This window comes from Poecilia mexicana, unplaced genomic scaffold, assembly GCF_051168715.1.
Source record: "Poecilia mexicana isolate PSO_F unplaced genomic scaffold, ASM5116871v1 scaffold_2, whole genome shotgun sequence".
NCBI lineage: Eukaryota > Metazoa > Chordata > Actinopteri > Cyprinodontiformes > Poeciliidae > Poecilia > Poecilia mexicana.
The window spans coordinates 20336503-20358009 of NW_028263371.1; the positions used below are offsets into that span (position 1 = coordinate 20336503).

General features: G+C 47.2%; 1 protein-coding gene across 3 annotated transcripts in view; it reads right to left on the reverse strand.

Moving 5' to 3' along the window:
- The window catches only part of agap1 (ArfGAP with GTPase domain, ankyrin repeat and PH domain 1), a 60178-nt gene that overhangs the window by 19392 nt on the left and 19279 nt on the right, over window positions 1–21507 (reverse strand). For all 3 annotated transcript variants that reach the window (XM_014998174.2, XM_088003753.1, XM_014998172.2), the window contains exons 6-12: window positions 20442–20576; window positions 15701–15828; window positions 15453–15608; window positions 14630–14722; window positions 6559–6663; window positions 2765–2933; window positions 1593–1757 (exon numbers count right to left, since the gene is read on the reverse strand). In XM_014998174.2, coding sequence (XP_014853660.1) covers window positions 1593–1757; window positions 2765–2933; window positions 6559–6663; window positions 14630–14722; window positions 15453–15608; window positions 15701–15828; window positions 20442–20576 — 951 coding nt within the window. The remainder of the gene's footprint in view (window positions 1–1592; window positions 1758–2764; window positions 2934–6558; window positions 6664–14629; window positions 14723–15452; window positions 15609–15700; window positions 15829–20441; window positions 20577–21507) is intronic.

Consider the following 21507-nt stretch of genomic DNA (forward strand, 5'->3'; position numbering starts at 1 on the left):
TTAATCTGGTCTTTCAGATTTTATTGTCACTGGACAAAGACAAACCAGTGAATCTGGTTCTGAAATGTCCTAATGTTGGTTCAGAACCAGGATTCGGGTCAGATTAGAGTATTTTATACTAAAACGGATCAATGTGGTGTTCAGACGTAGTTTTGATTATTATTTTCACTAAACCTGGTTGGAGGAAAGTTTTATTTCAGTCTCCTGGTTCATGGGTCTGTGTGGATGTTTGTTAGTTTTGGTGTCTGTAAGGTCGCGACCTGCTGTGATTTGTGTGTTAGCTGATGCAGTAGTCGGTAGAGCCTGAGCCTCACCGCCGCGTCTCTCTGGCCTCCCTCTGCAGGCTGACAGCTGTGACCAGCGGCGGAATAAAATAACATTCAGCTCCCATCAATCGGCCGGCGCGGCGGCGCGCTGACAGCGGCTCCGTGCGTCTTAACGGAACCCCGACCCGTGCGGCGCCCCAAGGACGGCCATAACTTACTTTACAATCGTTTAGTCTCAGCTCAAGTGGAAAATGTGACAACTTATCTCTGCTGACAAGACGCCGTCCCCGAGCGGCAATTAACGGCCGCCATCTGCAGACCTGCTCCACTCCGCAGCGCCCCCCGCAGCATCACTCTGCCGCCGCAGAACGGGTCGCAGCAGAACCGCAGCTGGGAAAGGTTTTATATTCATTTAATAACTGGATGCTTCAGCTACACTGTAAAAATGAGCTTCACTTCAGGTAAAGTTAACTAGAGTAATTCTGTTTTTATCAGAACCTCTTAGGAACATTTACATGTAGATCCTGGAACCAACCTGACCTCTGGGTCCATTTCAATAACTTACTTTCTATTTCAAAACTCATTTGTGTTTGTAGTGTGTTTTTATTTAATAATTTGGACTTTATCTCTGGTAGCAGTTTTCTGATTTATTGGTAAAATGGTTGGAGAAAATATTTGATATGAATTTTAAAGAAATAAACTGAAAAAAATTGAAAGGTTTTAAACTGTGGATGAAATTCATTACGATTCAACTTCATGAAGCTTTACAAACTGGTTTGAACTGGTTTCTGGATGGTTTGAACTGGTTTCTGGATGGTTTGAACTGGTTTCTGGATGGTTTGAACTGGTTTCTAGATGTTCTAAACTGGTTTTTGGATGTTTTAGACTGGATGAAGCGTGGAAATGGTTTAGCATAATGGTGTGAGGTTTGTTTTAACCAGTTTTCTGTTTCTATTAAACTGGTTTGAAACCAGTTCCATGTGTTTGTTGATCGTCAGTGTGGAGGAGTTGAGTACCAGCAGCAACACTTCTCCTCCCCACTAGCTTCACAGCTTTAAACGCTGCTTAAGTGCTTAAGGACGGCCGGCGGGGGGGCTGCCAGTCAGGCTTATCGTCATGACAACAAGCGGCCTGACAGCTGTCACTCTGTGTGTGTGTTTGGTCCTGAGGACGTAATGCTGCCACTTCAAGTCAAGCACACACCCCAGCAGCCACAAAGCCCCACCATGCAGCTGCACCGTGAGGCCCACCGGGGCCCCTGGTGCAGCTGCACCGTGAGGCCCACCGGGGCCCACTGGTGCAGCGTGTGGCCTCCCAGCCTCCTACCTGTGCTGACTCCAGAGTTGGCGATGACGGTGGCGTCGGCCCACTGGTCGGCGCTGGAGACGGAGTAGGAGCGCTGGTGGAGGCCCTCCAGGCCGCGGCTGTTGAAGGACACCAGGCTGACGCCACTTGCCATCTGGGACGCCGACGCGCTGCTGGACACCGAGCCTGAGGGGGGGGTCAAGAGGTCAGCAGACTGCCCTCTTCAGGCAGCACAGGGAACTACAGGACTAAACGTCACAGCTGAAACCAATAATTTGATTAATCGTGATGAATTGACCGATTTAGTAATCGATTAATTGGACACTGGCTGGAAGAACAACACTTTCAGAGCAGCAGCTAGCTTCATGACTGTTTTATCTTTTTCAATAAAAATCTAAGATTTTGAGAAGCTGATTAAGAAGAATTACAAGAATATTAGTGATATTTAAATTTGGTAAATGTGACTTTTCGTTCATAATCGTATTGATAATGACCTCTAACCTGACATGAAGTCAGAGAAACACTGCCACCTGCAGGTGGGAGGTAGTATCACTCTGTTTTTGACTATTTTCTCCTGCATTTCCTCCTCCTGTGTTTCCTCTTCCTGTCTTCTTGTTTCCTCTCCAAGTGTTTCCTCCCCCCCTTCGGTCTCATCACAGCCTGCACTCTGACTGCATTAATATTCATGGCAGTAATTAGTGATGGATCCTGAATATTCATGCTCTCAGCGGTTCTCCTGCTTGATTTAAGCCTCAGAGCTGCTTTTATGTAGCGGAGCGCGACACGCGGCGCCCCCCGGCTTTTGTTTTACGACGCCTCCTTCAGGTGAAGCACGGCGCCTGTTCTACCAAGGCCGGCCCGGTTCTGAAGGATCCAGATGATAAACAGGTGCTGCTGGCCTGCAGTCGGCTCAGATCATCAAACATTCAGGAATCTGCAGAACGCTGACATTTCCTACACCGCTCCGCTTCCTGAACACAGCAGGAGGGTGTACTAACTTTTCATCACCAGTTATATTTTTCGACAGTTTTGGATGAATTGTTGCTCTGAATATGTTGTTTTTCACCCAATATTCCTCCTGTTAATCAATAATCAGAATTAATCTGATTGGTCCTTTCAACCCGGATTAAAAATACAGTCTAATAAACTAAAACCTCAGTCCACGGGGAACAGTTTGGGCCCCTGAAACTGACCTGAGGTTGGTCCCAGCTGGACGTTGCTCATGTCCTTCACCAGGCCGTTGGCATTCTGGTTGGGCCCGGCGCCGCAGGCTGAGACGGCCCGCGGTGGCCTCTTTCCCGGAACCTTAACGGTGGTTCGCAGAAGATCGATCTCCTTACCGTGAACGTTCTGCATGTAGTCCTGAGACAGAGAGAGAGGGAGAGAGAGCAAGAGAGCAATAAGGCCAACACAGCAAACAAAAATAAATGCACATTACTGGTTTAAATAAAGTTTTATTTTTTACGTTAGCGAACACCGCTGGATTTTATTTAAGCCTCAGTGACTTTCTGATCGAATAAAGACAGAAATAACAAAACAATAACAAGTTTTTAAATAACCTGTTATGCTTTATTCAGCTGACCAAATGTTCTGGAATTCCGTGGGGTTGCTAGGTGATGGGAGGAACTCTGTGGGGTGGCGAGGTAATGGGCGGAACTCTCCTGGGTTGCTAGGTAACGGACAGAACTCTGTCTGCTAATCATTTTTGTTTTAAAGACACTAAAAACATTTTAAATTAACCGTCTGGATGTTTTTTAGTTCTTTGCTGTTTGAAGAAGCGACAGAAACTCAGATGGAAGAAAAGAAAAGGTGAATTTAAACGATTCGCTCCTTTAATGGAACAGAAACTGATTCCAGCTGGAAGCAAACATTTTATTTATTAAACTTATCAAACAAAGATAATATTCTACGATCAGAAGCAAAATTATCCCAAACGTTATCAGCCAGTCGATCGGTTGTGGTTCTGTTCTTTTGGACCTGCAGTCTCTGACACCACAGGGGAAACAAAGTAATCCTGTTGATCGGAGCCGGCTGCTGATTGGCTGCAGCAGCTTTGGGAGCGGAGAATAAACTGAGAGGGACGGAGCATAACCTGAGAGGGGCCGGGGGGGCCTAGCGGGGATCAGGCACAGAAAGCTGCAGCGATCCGGATCAGAACCACCAGGACAGACGACCGCCTGGCTGGACAGAACCAAAACCGATCCAAATTAGGCCTAAACTGGACCAGAAACTAAGACTGAACTGAACCAGCTGAAGCCCAAACAATCAGAACCAAAACCAGCTGAAATGGGTCCAAACCAGACCAGGAGTTCTACTCAGAACCGAGCTGGACCCGGCACCAGGTGGAGCCCAAAACCCTAAACCCGTCCAGAAAAAGAACCAACATGGTTCTGAATCAATAACCTGAAGGAAACCAGAACCAGAACCGGTCCAAACCCGACCCGATCAACAGAACCAGTCAACAGGTCCGGTACTAGACCTGTGTTTGTTTACATCCTGCGTGGTTCTAACGGGTTTGGACCGGCGCCAAGCGACCCGACACGTCTGATGAAGAGGCTGAGAATAACGACCCGCAGTAACTGCTGCCACCGCCGTGCCGTAAATAATAACCATAAACTAGATTATTAACAACACACACACACACACACACACACACACACACACACACACACACACACACACACACACTCTTTCCCTTTCTCTCTCTCTGATCGTCCCGCCTCCTCCTGGCAGCTCTCCTGACAAAGGGCCTATTCAAAGCCTAGTGCTCTCCAGGGCCTCGCCGGGGCTGCTGGGTAAACGCTCCGACAGATTGACGCCCTAATGACTCTCCATCTGCATCCGACGCTTTCATCAGTGCCGGTCGCTAAGCCAACGGCTGAGAGGACAGAGGGCAAGATGGAGCATGGAGCGAGAGAGAGGACGGGTCCGCTTGGCGCCAGTCCGATTGACGGAGCAGACCCAGAACCAGAACCGGTTCACACATGACTCAGAGTCAGTTCTGGTTTGTAGAAGATGATTCAGTTTTCGCCAGTTCTTCTGTGCGTAGCGACTCGGACGGATCAGAACCAGTCAGTGACTCTGGTTTGTTCCTGATTGGTTCTCTAATTAGTGGTGTTGCTGTGGTTCCTCAGCAGTCGGGTTGTTAGCGCCTCTGATTGGATCCAGCGGGTTAGCCGCCGCAGCGCGGCGTTGCTAACTGATCCAGCTGATCCGGGTCGGTCGGTCTGCGCTGCTGCAGGCGTCGGGCTGTTTATGCGGCGCTGATGTGTTAATGATGAGTTTAACTCTAATTTGCTGCTTCAGCTCCTCTAATGGCTGACTGACGGGAGCAGAGAGGCGAAGTGTGGCGACGGCTCTGCAGGGAATCAAACCAGCAACTCCCTGCTGCTGCTAAACTGTACTTCACTACTCAGGGTCAGGAAGGTTCAAGCTGAAGACAGGAAACAGTTTGCTGATATTTAGGTGACTATCAGCTGCTTTAGGTCATAAAATGTTGTTTCATGTCAGAACTGAGGCTATGGGAGGCTGAAAGGGACAAATTTAGTTCTGACTTTTAGTTGGATGGCAACAGCATGAAGACATAAAACTAAGCTATGAATGACAGCCTGTCCCAAGACAAGATTAATAAACAAAGCATCAACAACCAGTCAAACATTAATTACCGTATTTTCCGCACTATAAGGCGCACCTAAAAACCTTCAATTTCCTCAAAAGCCGACAGTGCGCCTTATAATCCGGTGCGCCTTATATATGGACCAATATTGAGCCACAACAGGTCTAGCAACTACGGTAAGCAGCCGCCAACTTAATTTTTGGCCGTAGAAGAAGAACCGCGCGGTGCATGCTGGGATAGTTGTCAGAACGCTGGTTTGTTAATAAAGTTTGACATATCTACCTACCGATCTAATAATCAGGTCGTCTGCAGGTTATTTTAGCACCATGTTCTCCACGAACATGCTGTGCGCGAACGGAGAAGGGTGACCATCGCCCGGCCACGTCCTGGCCCAGGAAGTCTCTCCTCGCCGACCGGAGTCGGACCGTTTGTTGACATTCACTTTAGTTCAGCTCCATCTAGTGGATGAAAAGCGTAACTCCAGCCTCTACTGTAGCGTCATTCTATGCGCCTCATAATGCGGTGCGCTTTATATATGACAAAAGTCTTAAAATAGGCCATTCATTGAAGATCTGCCTTATAATCCGGTGCGCCTCATAATGTGGAAAATACGGTAATCTGGAAAACTTAAGCTTTTCTGACATTATGAAAAATAAAGAAAAACTTAAAAAACCCAGGAAGTAAAACTTAACAGCTGAGAAAACAAGTTCATCAATCAAAACCAAAGCAAAGAATAAACTCAACAATTCAAAACCTGATTAAAACTAGCAAGATGCTAATGACAGTTAGCTGTATGCTAATGACGGTTAGCTAAAAGCTAATGAAAACTAGCTAAATACTAAAATTTGCTAAAAGGCAACAAAAAGTAGCTAAATACTAAAAATACTAAAAACAGCGGTCGGTTCTCCCAGACCTGCAGCGGTCGGTTCTCCCAGACCTGCAGCGGTCGGTTCTCCCAGACCTGCAGCGGTCGGTTCTCCCAGACCTGCAGCGGTCGGTTCTCCCAGACCTGCAGCGGTCGGTTCTCCCAGACCTGCAGCGGTCGGTTCTCCCAGACCTGCAGCGGTCGGTTCTCCAGACCTGCAGCGGTCGGTTCTCCTGACCTGCAGCGGTCGGTTCTCCCAGACCTGCAGCGGTCGGTTCTCCTGACCTGCAGCGGTCGGTTCTCCTGACCCGGATCCTCCTGCTCTCTGTGAGGAAGCAGCAGGTCTTTGCCTGCTGCCATAAAGCTTCTCTGAGCCAACAGGGTAATTAGCAGACACATTAGAGCTGATGTCCTCATCATGGTGGGCAAACAGATGACGAGTCCTAATTGATACACAGAGTGTGTGTTATGGCCAAACAGGAGGGTAATGTTGGCCATCAGCTTACATGGAGGCTGGGGTGGTAGGTGAGCAGTCCGTTATCGCACAGCGTCACGTACTTCTTCTTCCACTCCTTGTTGAGGGATTTGCCGCTCCTCTTCATCAGCATGCCCTGCAGGAAGCAGCACTGGGTTAGTCATCGGGAACAGTCATTACAGAACTACAGCGTCACACCCAGAGACTGGAGCCGACAGCAACAATACGAGTTGGAAATAAAAACTATCAAACACATGAAAACAAGAAGAAGGTTAGAAACATCAGCTGGAAATAAAAACTATCCTGTTGGAGAAAGCAAGAGGAAAGTAACACTGAGAAACAACATCATCAGTTCAAGCTCCGGTTGCTTTCATACAAAATCCGTCCTTAGTCTGTTTGACCTGCTGGGAATTTTATACTACGAAGATGAAGAACCCACCAGAACTGGACCAGAGACCAAATGTCTACCGGCTAGTACCACCATCAAAATTAAAAAAAATATTAGTCCCATCATTACCTAACAGATTAAAATTAACCTAAAACAACCTTCAGTTGATCAAGAGGCTCAATGGACTGATACCAAATGATCTCCTGCTGTGGTTCTGTGGTTCTGATGGGGCTCTTTAAGGTGATGGTAACGAGGTTTGGACCAAAAGCGGGTCAAACTACCCAAACATTGCTGTGAGTTCTCGTTGGCCAACATGAGGACATTCTGTCAGCTTCAACTCTGACTCACAGCGTCCTAATTGTGCATTTAGCCAACATCTCGATTGGTCGAAGCTCAAGCTAAATGACCACCAGGGTCTGTGGAGTGGAGATAACGAGCTCACAGCCAGAAGACGTCAGGAATCCAAACATCCAGTCAGAGGAGCTGAATGGGAGAAAATGTGGGGAAATCAGCACTTATTTAATTGTCTGGATCTTTATTTCTCTCTCCTACGCACATCAGCCGCGGCCGAGTGAGCGTTTAGGCCCGCCGCTCGCTCTCCGCTCCTTCGCCGCCCACACTTCATTTGAGCAGCATTCATTAGGTACGAGGGGAGAGCAGGAAGGTCAAAAAGGAGGCGAGAGGGAGGCGGCGGCGGGGGATAAAACCGTCCGCTGATTAGCAATTACAGCCGCGCTGCCACGCGTGTCACTTCACTGGACCTCTACAACATTAACACTCCGACACAGAGTATTAATAGAGTCCGCTGTGAAGGGAGGAAGAGCGGGAGGAGGAGGAGGACGGACAGGCCGGATGATGGACAGAAGCTTGCTCTCCGCTCAGCTCTCATTAAGGCGGTGGGTGGCGGTGGGACGCCGTGGCGGCCGGCATGACCCCCGCCGGCTCGCTGTAATTGGCGGCGACAAAACGCCACGAAGAAACGCTTCAGAGTGACAGCGAGGCGCGGAGACGGAGCTGGAGACGGTTCTGATCTCAGGCCGCGGCGGCCATGTTCAAACTCATCCCAGCTGCTGTCAGGAAGCGGCGGCGTCTCAGCGCGCCGCGGGAACAACATGGCTTCCCCGCGGCGCGCTAAACGCGACGTGACGAACTTCCCGCCGCGGCCAAGCGAAGGCCGCCGGCAGCCGAGAGCTGTCAGGCCGGCTGAGCGTCCGATAGCGCCTGCTAGCTAGCGGCTAACCGGGTCAGCGCCGCCACCTGGGATCATCTCAGCTCAGAGGAGATTCCCTAAAACGGCCTAGACCAAGTCACAGCAGGACCAGAACCACAGGCAGATCAGAAATATTAAGGGATACTGACCCTGTTGGTCACAAAGGCTGTGAACTTTAATCCTTTGACCTTTGAACTCTAATCCTAAAGCTGAAGATGAGTTATTCATTTATTTCGCCAACTGAAAACTGAAACTTTCCTTTCAAACTGAGTAAACTGATTTCCAGGAGAAAGAATCAGATAAATGTTTGGTTTTATTTCACTAAGGTTCCTATTTGGACAGGAAACAGGAAATAACGCATCACTTCCTCCAGCACCAGATTAATTCCCAGCATCCCTCCTGAGGATGACAAGCGATCAGTTAGCATGAGAGGAAGGCTAATTGAAACCCTCCTGATGGGTAATATCCTCCATTATTCACCTCTGTGACACACTTGTTTTACCTTCGGGAGGCGGCGGGGCCGCGGCGGCCATGACGGCCCACAAGGTCCCTGCTGGGAGGATGGATGTAAGATAAATACTTCCAGAGATGGACTCTCTGAGCCCGGTGAAGTATGGCGAGGCAGTGCTTAGGAAAAGGTCGCCGGCTCGGGGCGGCAGATGAAGTCATTTGTTAGGCATCTCAAAACGTCCGAGGGCGCCGCTGAGGATTGTGGTTCAGGTCGTGTTGAGCGGCGGCGGTGGATCCCTGAAAACGCTGCGCCGCTGTGAGGGATGACAGGAAAAGGTCGGCGGCTCGGGGGAAGCCGAGAGACGAGTCATTCGTTAGGAGAAACGCTGGCGGAGTCGGACCGGGCCTCTGATTAAAGAGCCGCGCTGTCACGAGTCCGATCCGTCCAGAAGACGGAGACACAAAGACAGCGGGACAGCTTCTGTCCTGGCAGCAGAGGAACATCAAACCCATTAAACCTGCTGAGCAGAACCAGATAAAGAACCGTCCAATAATCTGCCTCTAATCGCTCAATCGCCCCCATTCTGCTCACACAATGGACGCCTCCCTCCGCCGACGGCCTGACAGCACAGATATCCCAGGATCCTCGGGACAAACCCTCGGCCCTTTGTCTCCAGGATCAGGAGGATCAATCAGAACCTTCCTGCATCTGATCCGGGCCGGACTCCGTCCCGGGTCATTTATCATCCCCTCAGACAGGCCCGGAGTGTGGGCCGCTGATTACAGACGTCCAGCAGACAAAGAGCAGGACGGAGGCAGGAGGCGGCGCCGTTCGACCCGTCAGAGCCAACACTGACCCAAACGGTGAGGTCCATCAACGGAACCAATCACAGCAACGGCCAGAGACCTCAGGAGAAGTTCTGGAAAGTTCCCCTGAAAGACTGACGGGTCTGTGCTTGAACTCACAGAACCAACACATCGGGCCAGTGGCTCTGAACCAAACCGTCCTCAGGTTCTGGTCCAAATAAAAAGATTTCCTTCAACAAAACGAGACCCAACCTGAGAGTTGATGTGATTCATAAACCCAACTTTCAACAACAGACCATGAACTTTGATTATTTTGATCAATTTTACTAAAATCATAAAAAAATCACCAAATGTGATCAGAAACAGAGACGTCTCCAATCAATTTACCTCAAAACTACTGATAATGATTCAGAGTTCAGACCAAGAACTCGTCCAATCAGCTGACCAATCAGAGGGGAGGAAGCTGTAAGGTTAGACCAATCATCAACATGGAGGACAATGATTGGACAGAGATCTTTTCTGATTGGTCGGACAGTTTCTATGTTTAACCAATCAGACTTTTCCCTAAAGAACATCAGTCCAGGTGTATCTTTAGAAAGTTCCCCAGGTGTAGAAGGTACCAGTGACCTGATGGACCCTGTGACCTCAGGGACCCGGTAACCTGATGGACCTGATGACCTGATGGACCCGGTGACCTGATGGACCCGGTACCTGGAGGTACTGAGAGATAAAGCCTCCTCCTCCAGAGATGCTGGAACAGAAAACTGTTAGGCCTGGTTCTGGTTCTGTGGAACCTTCCTTTGTGTCCGTAGAGAGGTGCAGGTTCCTCCTGAACATGGCGCTCAGAGCAGGCCAGGTTTATCCGCTCTCCTTCCTGATGATGAAAGCTGCTGCTTCACCTGCAGCGAACAGGAAGCCCCGCAGTGGCGTGAGGACGGGAGGCGCCGCGGAGCAGCGTCCGTCTCCACCAAGGTCGGCGCTGATGAGGCGAGGACGGCGGCGCGGGGCAAGCCCAGGGGAGCGGTGCCGAGCGAGCGGATCAAACAACAGCAGAGAGGAAGAGGAGCTGATTTATCTGATCAGAGTTCTGGGTCATTAATTAGAAACTCAATTATCCAAACCTTCCTTCATTAGAGGAAGGAGCGGCTCCTCTTCCTGGCCGGTCGTGGCAGCCAGCGGCCGAACCGCTGCGCTCCGAGCGCCGCCGCCATGTTGGCCCTGGTAACGAGCAGGAGGCGCTCGCTGCTGCCTGATTGACGCCTGAGTTCCTGGTTTTAATTATTCCTCGGACCAGAACGGCCCCCCCGCTCCTGGAAGCTCATTTGCCGGGTTGGTGTGCATGACAGAAATGTCATCAGGGCCAAAATGGCTCCCAGCGCTGACAGCCTTTCTCAGGGAAATGATATTCTTCGGATCCGGCGGAGGGCGGGTCGGTGGGCCTCGTTAAAGCCTGATAGCAGGTCTTTAATATTCACCGTCTTAATTAGGGCTGCAGTTAATTTCATTAAATTCTTTGGCTGCTAAATGAAGCAGATTATGAGACATCTTTTATTGCGAAGCGTGAAATTACAGCCTGCCGCTGCCAGTGGCGCCGCTAATGAATTACAGGGTAAATAACGCCCGAAATCAGCCCCCAATTTAAAGAGAGAGAGAAGTGGGGGGGGGGCCGGCCCACAGAGGCTCCGGACCGGGATCAACCAGAACCAACCAGAACCAGGGGAAAGGCTCACCTGGACCAGGTGTATCCAGATGTTTCCTGAACAAACTGACAGATTTTCATGTAATCTCGAAAAAAAGAACAATTTGAAAAGTCAGACCAGTTAAACAATCACCAATCTATAAGAAATATCCAGCTTTACTTCATGACCAGAACCAGTTCAACCAGTTAAAGGTGAACTGGTTCTTTGAACAGGTTAGGATCTGTGGCTTAAACAAAACCTGCTGATCACATTTTTTATTCTAACACAATCAGATTTCAGTCTGACTGGTTCTTCCTGTTCTGAGATGTTTCAGGGTCTCTGTCACTTTAAATCCAGATAATTTGCTGCTGACCACGACCCCAACTCAACGTTTATACAAAATGGCTGCAAACAGACACAACCAGACATGTCTGAAAAGCACAAGTGGAGCCTCCTGCACAACCAACCAGAAAGCTGCATCAAAACTTCTGTCTTTTCCAGCAGCCACTGTACAGCCGGAAAACCAGCTGACGGAACGCTGGAGATCAGCAGCGGTTGCTAGGTAACAGGTTAAGTTCCACTGTGGTTGCTAGGTAACAGGCTTATAATCTGTGACATTCTGGAGGTTTCTGAAACGGTTCATTTTCCAGACACCAGAAACTTGATCTTATTGCCAAACTAATTTATTTTCAATTTGTTTCTAGAAGCAGCTGAGATGCAAACAGAACTGAAACAAGAAGTGAGTTTGTCGCCTTAAAGACGGAGCAGTTGGACCCTGATGAGAGCAGAAACCAGCGATGCGTTCAGGGACAGGGATTAGGGGTCCACTGGGACCCGTTTGGAGGGTCCGGGTCCGGCTCAGGGAGGGAGTAGAACCAACAACCCGGCGGCTCAGCTGCTGTTTTTACAGCAAATTAATTTGTCAGACTGTTGCTGTTCAAAGCTCCCTGGTCAGCCTCTCTCCGGTAATTATCGGTTAATTAGCGGCGCAGAGCAGATGTTGGAGGATCCCCGCACCGTAAACAAACGCAGCACAGGAGGAGAAGAAGAAGAAGAGGAGGAGGACGGAGCAGCCGGCGGCTCCTCTGAGGCTCGGCGCTGCAGGGAGGATCTAGAGATCAAAACCAGTCAGGAAAACGGACATTTTTCCTGCGTTTTGGCTGCACCTGAACGCCCCTCCAAGCATCCAGGTCTGGATCCAGAATGTCAAAGTTTTTCTCCAGACATGTTGAATTCTGGGTAATAACTCGTTTACGCTAGTGAATCAGACTTTGGGTGATTCCTGAACAGTTCAGCAGAACCTGAACTCTGAGCCGCAGCCCAGCAGCAGGTCTCCAGGTCCTAGTCCAAGCCCAGCTGAGGCTCCCTGAGTGGGGCTGTAATTGGGTGTTTTATCAGTGGAGTGTGTGCAGGTCGTGCTGGCGGCGTGCGGCCAGCGCCGGGTGTGTTTGTGTTCATTTACGGCTCTAATTGAGTCAGAGTGGAGGATCAGAGCGCCGCTCTCAGCCCAGAGTGTGTGTGAGTGCTTTTAATGAGTGTCGCTCTCCTAACGAGGGCGTTCCCGCGGTAACAAAAGGCTAAGCCAGGCGCCGACACCTCGAGTTGTTGGAGAGCAGCGCTAATGAGCCGGCGGCCGGACACACGCACCGCGGCGGCGCACACACAGCCTGAGGAGAGGAGAGCTGACGGCGTTTACATCGACACTCAGCAGCAAATTAAACCAATCAGGACCAGTTAACCAATCCAGTTAAACCAGTAAATTGAACCATCTACAGTCACTGGACCAACCTGAACCATACAACATGGCTGACAAACATTTTACCAGCTCAATGTCTGTATTATTGATCATCTGAATTATTGATCATCATCATCTCTGTTTCATCCACTTTCCTCTCCAAACCCTGTTCAATCTTAAACCAGTTCTGAAACTTTAAGCTGCTACTCAACAGGTCGTTGCTAGACAACCAAAGTTTGGGGGAGCCGTAAACTGCTGTTGCTAGGCAACCAAAGAGTGAGAGAGTGAGTTGAAGTTGATAACTAAACGGTTTGTTCCTTTAGCTCATTTAAATTATTAAATAGTTTTGTTTTGTATTTTGTTCAGTTTGTCATTCCTGCTTAGAAAACAAAGTTTAATAAACGTGTTGGGGTAAATAAATTATGTAATAAACAATTTAAATACTAAAATGAACAATTTTTATCAAATAAATTCATTTGTAAGTACTTGCAATTATTTCAGTCCATATTTATTTTTTAATAAAGTGAAACAATTCGGTTTGGTCGGTCCGAGAGCTGCTGCCAGGTTCCCTCCATTTCCCAGGAAAGGCGGGAATCGCCATAGCAACCAGTGACTCAGCATTTTCCTAATCAATTATTTAGTAGGTGCAGAGCAGACAGAAAGTGTTTTCATTGCTTTTATTCTAAAAAGGTAGTGGAGGTCACAAGGAGCTGGAGGTCAAGGTGAGCTGGAGGTCAGGCGGAGTGGTGTGTGTCCAGACATGCTAATGTCTGGACCTTTTATTTACGGCCGGGGTAAATAAAACACTCTGAGTGTAATTATGGAGCGGCATCTGTCAGGATCATCAACCAGTGAACACACACTTCCTGCGGAAGCAGCTGGAGCCGCTGGCCCGTTTGTGGTCCAGAACATGGCTGATCAGCAGGGTGGAGACGATGTTTCTGCTGCAGCTTCAAGTTAAACACATTTCAGCTGTTCAGAAAGTTTTGGCACCAGATCAGTGTGTTGACTTATTTTACGACAGTTAATTTACAGCATAATCAAGGATTTCTAATTAAGATGTTTATCATTATAGCATTAATGTACAGCTAAAGAATTTACAGAAATAAACTAGTTTATTTATTAAACATATAAAGCATTAAAAGAGTGGAAATAAAACAGAAAATAAGGTTAAATATTTTAGAATAGATTATCTCCTTCTGTTTTTTGGCCGTGATGTTGCTCCACAGAATTTATTTATAAATAAGTTTATTAAACACATAAAGCATGTCTAAGGTGGGAATCAAGCAGCTGAATGTTTTATTCATCATCATGTCATTGTGTTTTTTGGCCGTGCTGTTGCTCCGTAGAACCAAAGTGAATAAATAAGGGTGCAGAGAGTGAAAACAAGACGCTGTGCTGTTGTTGGAAATGAAAGCTGACGTGTTTCATGTGAAATGATTAACTCCATAATGAGTCTCTCAGGCTCTCCACGCCAGCAGCAGCACCACAGAAGAAGAGGAGGAGGAGGAGGAGGGCTCGTTTGAAGCCGCCGGGCGCTGAAGGAGCTTTTCGCCGGTTATTACCTCGTCTCCTCTTCAGAACATGACCCCCCACTCAGATTACAAACGAGGCCGCGGCGCGGACTCGAGAGGCCGCCGCCGCAGAGCTGTAATTGCCTGATTCGCCGGTCCAGCTCGCCGCCGGTGGCGCAGACGCTCCTTTCTTCCTTCAGACGGTGCAGAGGGGCGGCGGCTCCTCCTAATGATCCGGACCCGGACCCGGGAGAGCCGGCGCTCTAATTCATGTCAAGTGTGTGATTGTGATGAAGGCGGACCAATCAAAGCGCCTCACCTGTTTGATGGGGATGGCGCGCCCGCTGCCGATGCTGTCGGCCCGATTCTCCAGACCTTTCTTCTCTTTGTCCGGATCGCTGGCCTTCCTCGACTGTGGAGCCACAACACACCATCATCATCATCATCATCATCAGACCGGGTCCGGCTGCAGCAGAACCTCATTCATCTACAGAAAACGCTTCATTAACACGTTCAAACACAACATGGGCCTGTAGAACCGAGTCAGAGCGGCTCCACCGAGCATCAGGCTCAGATAAAATGTTTAAATTAGCTCAACCGACTGGTTACCATCGGTTACCGCTAGCTGCAACGCTACCTGTGCTAATGCTAAAACACTGAGGAGCAAATCACAATAACCAGAGACATGATCGCTCTTCCTAAAGGGATTTACCAGCTGTAGCTAATGCTAATGCATGACTTATACACATTAGCTAAGCTAATGTTAAACCAACATATTTGGCTATAGTTAATGGTTAACCTTAACCACTAATTATAAATATTAGCTAAGCTAATTCTACATGCTATGCCAACATGATATTTGGCTATCGCTAATGCTAAAGCTCTAATTTATCCAGGATTCTGTACTTAGACGAAACTAAATGTTTTCAAAGTTAGCACTAAACAAACGTAGCTGTGCTATTAGCAGATTAGCGGACATATAGCCACCATTGTCAGTTACTTCCTGGAGCGTTTTATGAAATCTGAACAGTTTTAAAATAGACCCGCCATGTCGGATCCTCTGGTACCAGTCCAGAACCACTGACAGAACCCGACCTGCTCCTGCGATTCTGTCCGACCTGATGCTGAGATCAGAGACTCACGGTGAAGAGGTTGGAGCGGCGTTTGGACTGCTTCCTGACAGGTGTGGGAGTGTTGGCGGCCTGTGGTGCGTCGATGCGAAGCTCCTTCTGGCTGGTGCTCGGCGTGGACGGAACCGACGAAGAGTAGTCACTCAGACTGCCGCCGCCGTTACTTGTCTGCAACCAGTACCAGAGCACCGAGAGGCTGGGTCAATGCTCACCATGTGAAACAGGATAAAGACACAGAAAGGAAGCCGAGCGAAGCGGACCTGGCTGACGTGGACGGCTGAGACCTGAGCAGCGCAGACGGACGTGTGACTTGGAGAGTTGGGGAGTGACTTGCAGGGTCCAATGGAGAGCTGCTGCTTCTTCCTGACGGCAACGACCTTCTGGGCAACTGAAGGACAACAGCAACACAACGGCAGGGTTAAAGACCAGGAGATGATACAGGTCTGGATCCAATCAATCAGTCAACCAATCAATGAACCAATCAACCAACCAACCAGAAACAAACTGCTAAGGGTAACACCAGGCAGAGATAGCGATCTTTAATCCAGTCAGTGATTTCTAAACTACCATCAGTACTTAAAGTCTCTTCTCTTCCTGGTTTTAGTCAGAACTTCAGCAGCAGCGTTCTGGATCAGCTGCAGGAATCAATGTGACTAAAACATGGCTGAGTCTCTGTGATCCTGAGATGTTGTTCAGGCGGCAGAAGGCCGTCTTTGTAACGTCTCTGTGTGTCTCTGGAGGTTCAGACGTTTCAGGCCCTAAGAAGCGTTAATTTTCTGCGGTTGAACCCTGGCTGTGATTCTGAGGCAGCAGAGAGTTCAGACTTTAGAGACTCCATTATCTCCGTTCCAATAAACTCTGGCCGGCTTCGTTCTCCCCCAGATGAAGCCATTGTTTTAATTGGGCTCGTTAAAGCCCTGGGCTTCGTTAACGAGGAGCCGCTCGTAAACATTTACCTCCAGGTGACTCGGGCCGAGCCAAGGGCAGCGAGAAGAGAGAGCGACCTCGGCGGTCTTTAAAGCGGCCGCTGCGGCGCAGAGAGGCTGTTCAGAACAAAAACAGGCGATGAAAGGAGGCGAGCGATCAGGGCGAGCGCCGCGGCGGCGGATCAGACGCCGCTCCTGCTGCTCGGCCACCGCAGCTGGCAGGCTGTATTTTACTCTGAGGGGCTTTAACAGTTATGATAAGGTTGTGCTAAATATTTAAACTACATGGTTAATACAATTTAACTCTATCCATCAATCTCAGCTCTGCGGTGAGAATCTGCCATTCCTTCTAATGGACACGTCTCCCCTCTGATCAGATTTATGGCGGGTGAGGCGCAGCGGGGCGGAGAGGTGAGGAAGAGGGGTGAGGCGGACACTGCGGCGTCTCACTCTTCTCACTTCACACTGAGGAGCTTCTTCAGCAGATCTGATTTATTTCACAGTTCAGGAATCAAACTGACCAGGATGAGTTGGTCGGGTCCCAAACATCTGGGTGGGAGGAAAACGGCTGACAGCTTTTAAAAATGGATCCACATTTGGAAAAGAAAAGGAGATTAATTAAAAAAGACGCAATAAAAACATTAAACTATGCACGTTCTAGTTTAGGGTTTCTTACTGTTTCATGTTCATGCCATGTGCTAGCTTGCTTACTAGCTCGTTTGGCTACTAGCTTGCTACCTTGTTAGTTTTGTTTACTAGCTTGAAATGTTGCAAGTTTGCTATCTTGCTATCTTACTTACTAGCTTGCAAACAAGGAATCTAACCTATTTTCTTGTTAGCTTGCTTACTACCTCGCTACCTTATTTGCTAGCTACCTTTTGCTTGGTAGCTTGTCTGTTTGCTAGCTTGCTACCTTGTTTACTAGCTTGATATGTTGCAAACTTGTTATTTTGCTTGCTACCTTACTAGCTTGTGTGCTTACTAACTAGCTTTTTACCTTTATTGCTAGCTTGCTAACTAGCTTGTTACCTTGTCTGTTTGCTTACTAGATGGTTAGCCCTACACCTTATTATCTCACTGCCTTGCTAGTTAGCTGGCTCATATCCACCCCAAGTCTCTACATCCATATGACTAATATACAGGCTGTATATGTATTGTCAGTTGTGTGTGTGTGTGTGTGTGTATTGACACACTGGATTCGATCTCCTGGTGATTTCTGAGCTGTATTTATGCATGTGTGGTCATTATAGCTCATTAATGAGCGCTAACGAAGCGTCCAGAGTCTGCACTCCGACACGGATTATAAAGAAGAAGAGAACCTCTCTCTCTCTCTCACACACACACACACACACACACACACAGTTTATGTGTGTGTGTGTGAGAGAGAGAAGGGGTTCATGTCAGTGTAATTAAGCTAATTAAATTAGTGCGCTGATGGACGAGAACGCACGTCGCTGTCACCCCCTGAGTCCCTCACACGGAGGTCATGCTCCGCTCCTCCCCCCACCGAACCGACCGGCTTCACTTCACATTACAGGAAATCAGACACACAGAGACAGACACACAGAGAGACACTGAGGACAGACTGAGACACTCTGAGGACAGATGCTAACAGGACAGGTTACAGACTTTATTTGGGGTCTGACAGTAAAACCCCGAGCAGCCATCAGTTCTACCAGCTCAATCTTAATCTTTACGTTAAACAGCCTCTCAGTTACATAATTCAGCTCTCATTAAGGTTTCCGTGGTAACCAGGACTCTGGACCTGGTGGTGTGCAGGTGTAGCCTGTCCAGGTAACAGAATCAGCAGTTCTGCTTCCTGCCATCATTATCTAGCTGGGTCTGAAGCCCCGCCCCCTCAGCCGGCTGATCGATCACTGAAGGTCACAGAAATATGTAAACAGCATCGATACGCGCTCATAAATTGTGATTTCATTCCCCATCGACTCACATTTACTAAATGCAGTTTAAATCAGGCGGTTCAGGACGGATCTGTCTCTGCATGAATCCTCCATTAATCATTAATATCAATGGAAACCAATCAGAACCAGAACCGCGGCGTCCTGCAGCAGCTCACGACTGACACGGAAACAAAATCAATCCGACTCGTCGTTTCATCACCAAAACACAAAACCAGCTGGAAAAATGACCTGGAGTTCACATCTGATCTGCAGAAAGCAGAAACAGAAAGAAACTGGAGGAACAGCAGCACCATCAGAACCACTGCGACACATCTAATATAGATATAGACATAACAGATAAACCAGAACTACACGATACGTCCTCATGTTAAATGTTTGCAAACTTCACAAAGCAGCGTCTCTTTACAACGACACAGATAAGTTAATATCAAATAACCTCCATACTGCTAACGTGTTAGCTTGCTAGCTAATTTACTAGCTTCCTACCGTAATGACTTGCTAGCTGGCTTACTAACCTTCTATCTTTCTTGCTAGCTTTATGCCTTGGTGCTACATTACTTCTTACTTTACTAGCTTGCTAGCTTGTTTGCTGGCTGCCTTGCTAGTCAATCATGGAGCAGCACTGTCTGTGACCTTGACCTGGTCAAACTGTTAGCTTTGTGTTTTGATGCTCTAGAATACATCTAGTATCTAGTAATAAAGCTCTACAATCACCTCTCTCTGTGGCAATAATTTCATCAAACCCTCAGTCTGCGCCAATGAAGATTCATCCATATGTGTATGATGCAGCTCATTATCTCAGCAGAATAACAGAGACGATCCTGATGTTACACAGCCGATCCCAACAGACCTGAACTATTCAAAACAGAACAATGTGATAAAATAAAGTAAAAATAACATCAGATTATCACCAGACATGATGAGAAATGAAAGAGTAACTACAGTGTAAAATAATTTCTGCTATCTTTCCCAATCAGCCATCTTGTTTGCATCATTAGGCGTCATCGCTAACCTAATTCCTGTTGGGAGACTTTAATTATGTCCAGGTTTAATTTTTTCAACAGTTTTCTAAATAATGAGTTGCATTAAATTATTGGAGGCGGGACGTTAACACCTTCATTTTGATTAATTATTTACATAAATTTTAACACAATTAATCTATGTTTTTTTCAAATGATCCTGAAGCTGATTGCATATGAAAACACTTTGATCAATCTGACGGTTGAGCAACATACATTGTTCAATAACGTACCAGCAAAAATGTTTTTTAATTAAAATGTTGATTATTTAATTGATATAAAGTTTGATTAATTAGATTAAACGTTTTAATCCACGAGAAATTATGACTGCAAAAACCTAGAAACGCTGTATAGATGCAGAAAATTGACTGGACGTCTGGAAACAGGCAGACTGCTGCGGTGACACACACACACACACACACACACACACACACACACACACACACACACACACACACACACACACACAGTGCTGCAGGCTGCTGCTGTCCACAGAAACATTAAACTCTTGGTTCTGCTGGATGATTAGAAAACTGATTAATCTGAGATAATGATGAGACAAATACAAGGAGGCAAATACACACACACACACACGCACGCACACACACACAGAGACACACACACTCACTGACACAGAGACACACACACTCACTCAGTGGAATAATTAAGAGGATAATCAGGCAGCGTTTAGTCTGCAGACTTTCCTCCTGAGGCTCGGCTCTGCAGCGCCGCTCAGAGTGGATAGGCTGCCCCCTGCTGGACCAGCGGCGAAACAGCAGCGCTGCTCATCATTACGGGTCGCAGGTTGAACACCGCTGGTCCAGCCGGTTAATGTTGCCTTCATGGACTGATTTAAAGTAGTAAACTTGACATTTAAAGTTGCTGCGGATGACTGTGTTGCTGTGTTAGTGAAACCGGATCCGAACCGGAACCAGGCGGCCGGGTCAGTGAGGACTCTGATGGCTGCGGTCACTTTCAGCCGTAATGTCCGGCCCTTCATCTCCCCCCCTCCTCATTATAAAAGTTAATTGCGGCTGGTCGGAGCTGAATAGCCGAGCGGCGCCATTTCGCTCCTAATTGCGGAGCGATTAAGAGCCGATGGAGGAAAGTCACCTTCCCGCAGGAGCGGCTTACCGTCCTGGAAGACGCGCTCCACGTTCAGCCCGTAGGTGGCGCACGTCTCATAGTAGGTGCAGCGTTTCAGCTCGTTGGAAAGCTTCCTGGCGCGGCTGTCGTCGATAACCCGCGGGTTGGACGAGCTGATGGCGTCTGGAGGGAAACGACCAGAAGAGACGGTCAGGAGGAGCTTTGGCGCCCTCTGCTGGTGGATAGGCTTACACACCGATACAATAATAATAAATACAAATAAATGATTAAATAAAATTAATAAAAAATAAATTAAAATAAATGATAATATAAAATTAATAAAGATAAATTATAAAATAAAAAATAAAATTTTAATTAATAAATACATTAAAAAATGACTAAAATTTAAATAAGCACAAATGAATGACTAGATAAATTAACAAAACAAAAATAAAAAATAAGTGATTAAATATATCTAAATAAAATAAGATAAATGGATAAATTATTAAATTAAATGGATAAATAAGTTAAATAAATAAATAAATAAAACTTAATAAATAAATTGATTAAATTAGTAATAATTAAAATTAATGAATGATAAAATAAATAGATAAAATCAAAATGAAAATCTCAAATCACGGATGAAAGCCAGTGTTTCTTAAAGAAATTAATTAACAATTAAGTAAATAAATCAACTTAATAAAAATAAAGTAGTAAATAAATCATTACACAAATAAATCAATAAAAAATAAATAAAAAACAATGAATGTTTGATTTTTATTTATTGATTTTTATTTACTGATTTTCAGTAATCAGAAAAATGAGCTGACAGAGATAAAAGTTTTGTTTCTGATGGACTCTCAGCCTGCTCTGGTTCTGGTTGGATCAGAACTGATTGGCAGTATTATGCTGAGGGCCCAGTTTGATCTGAAGCAGGTGAGACGGCAAGAGAGCTCCAGAAGTGAACTTTAACCTCCAAACAGAACCACTGAAAAAAGCACAGCAGAGGCTGCATCATTATGTGGTGTGAGAGAAATGAAAGACGCTCAGATGTAACGCTGCCTGTCGCCACCAGAGGGCAGCAGAGGATCAGACAGGAAGTGTGAGTGGATCA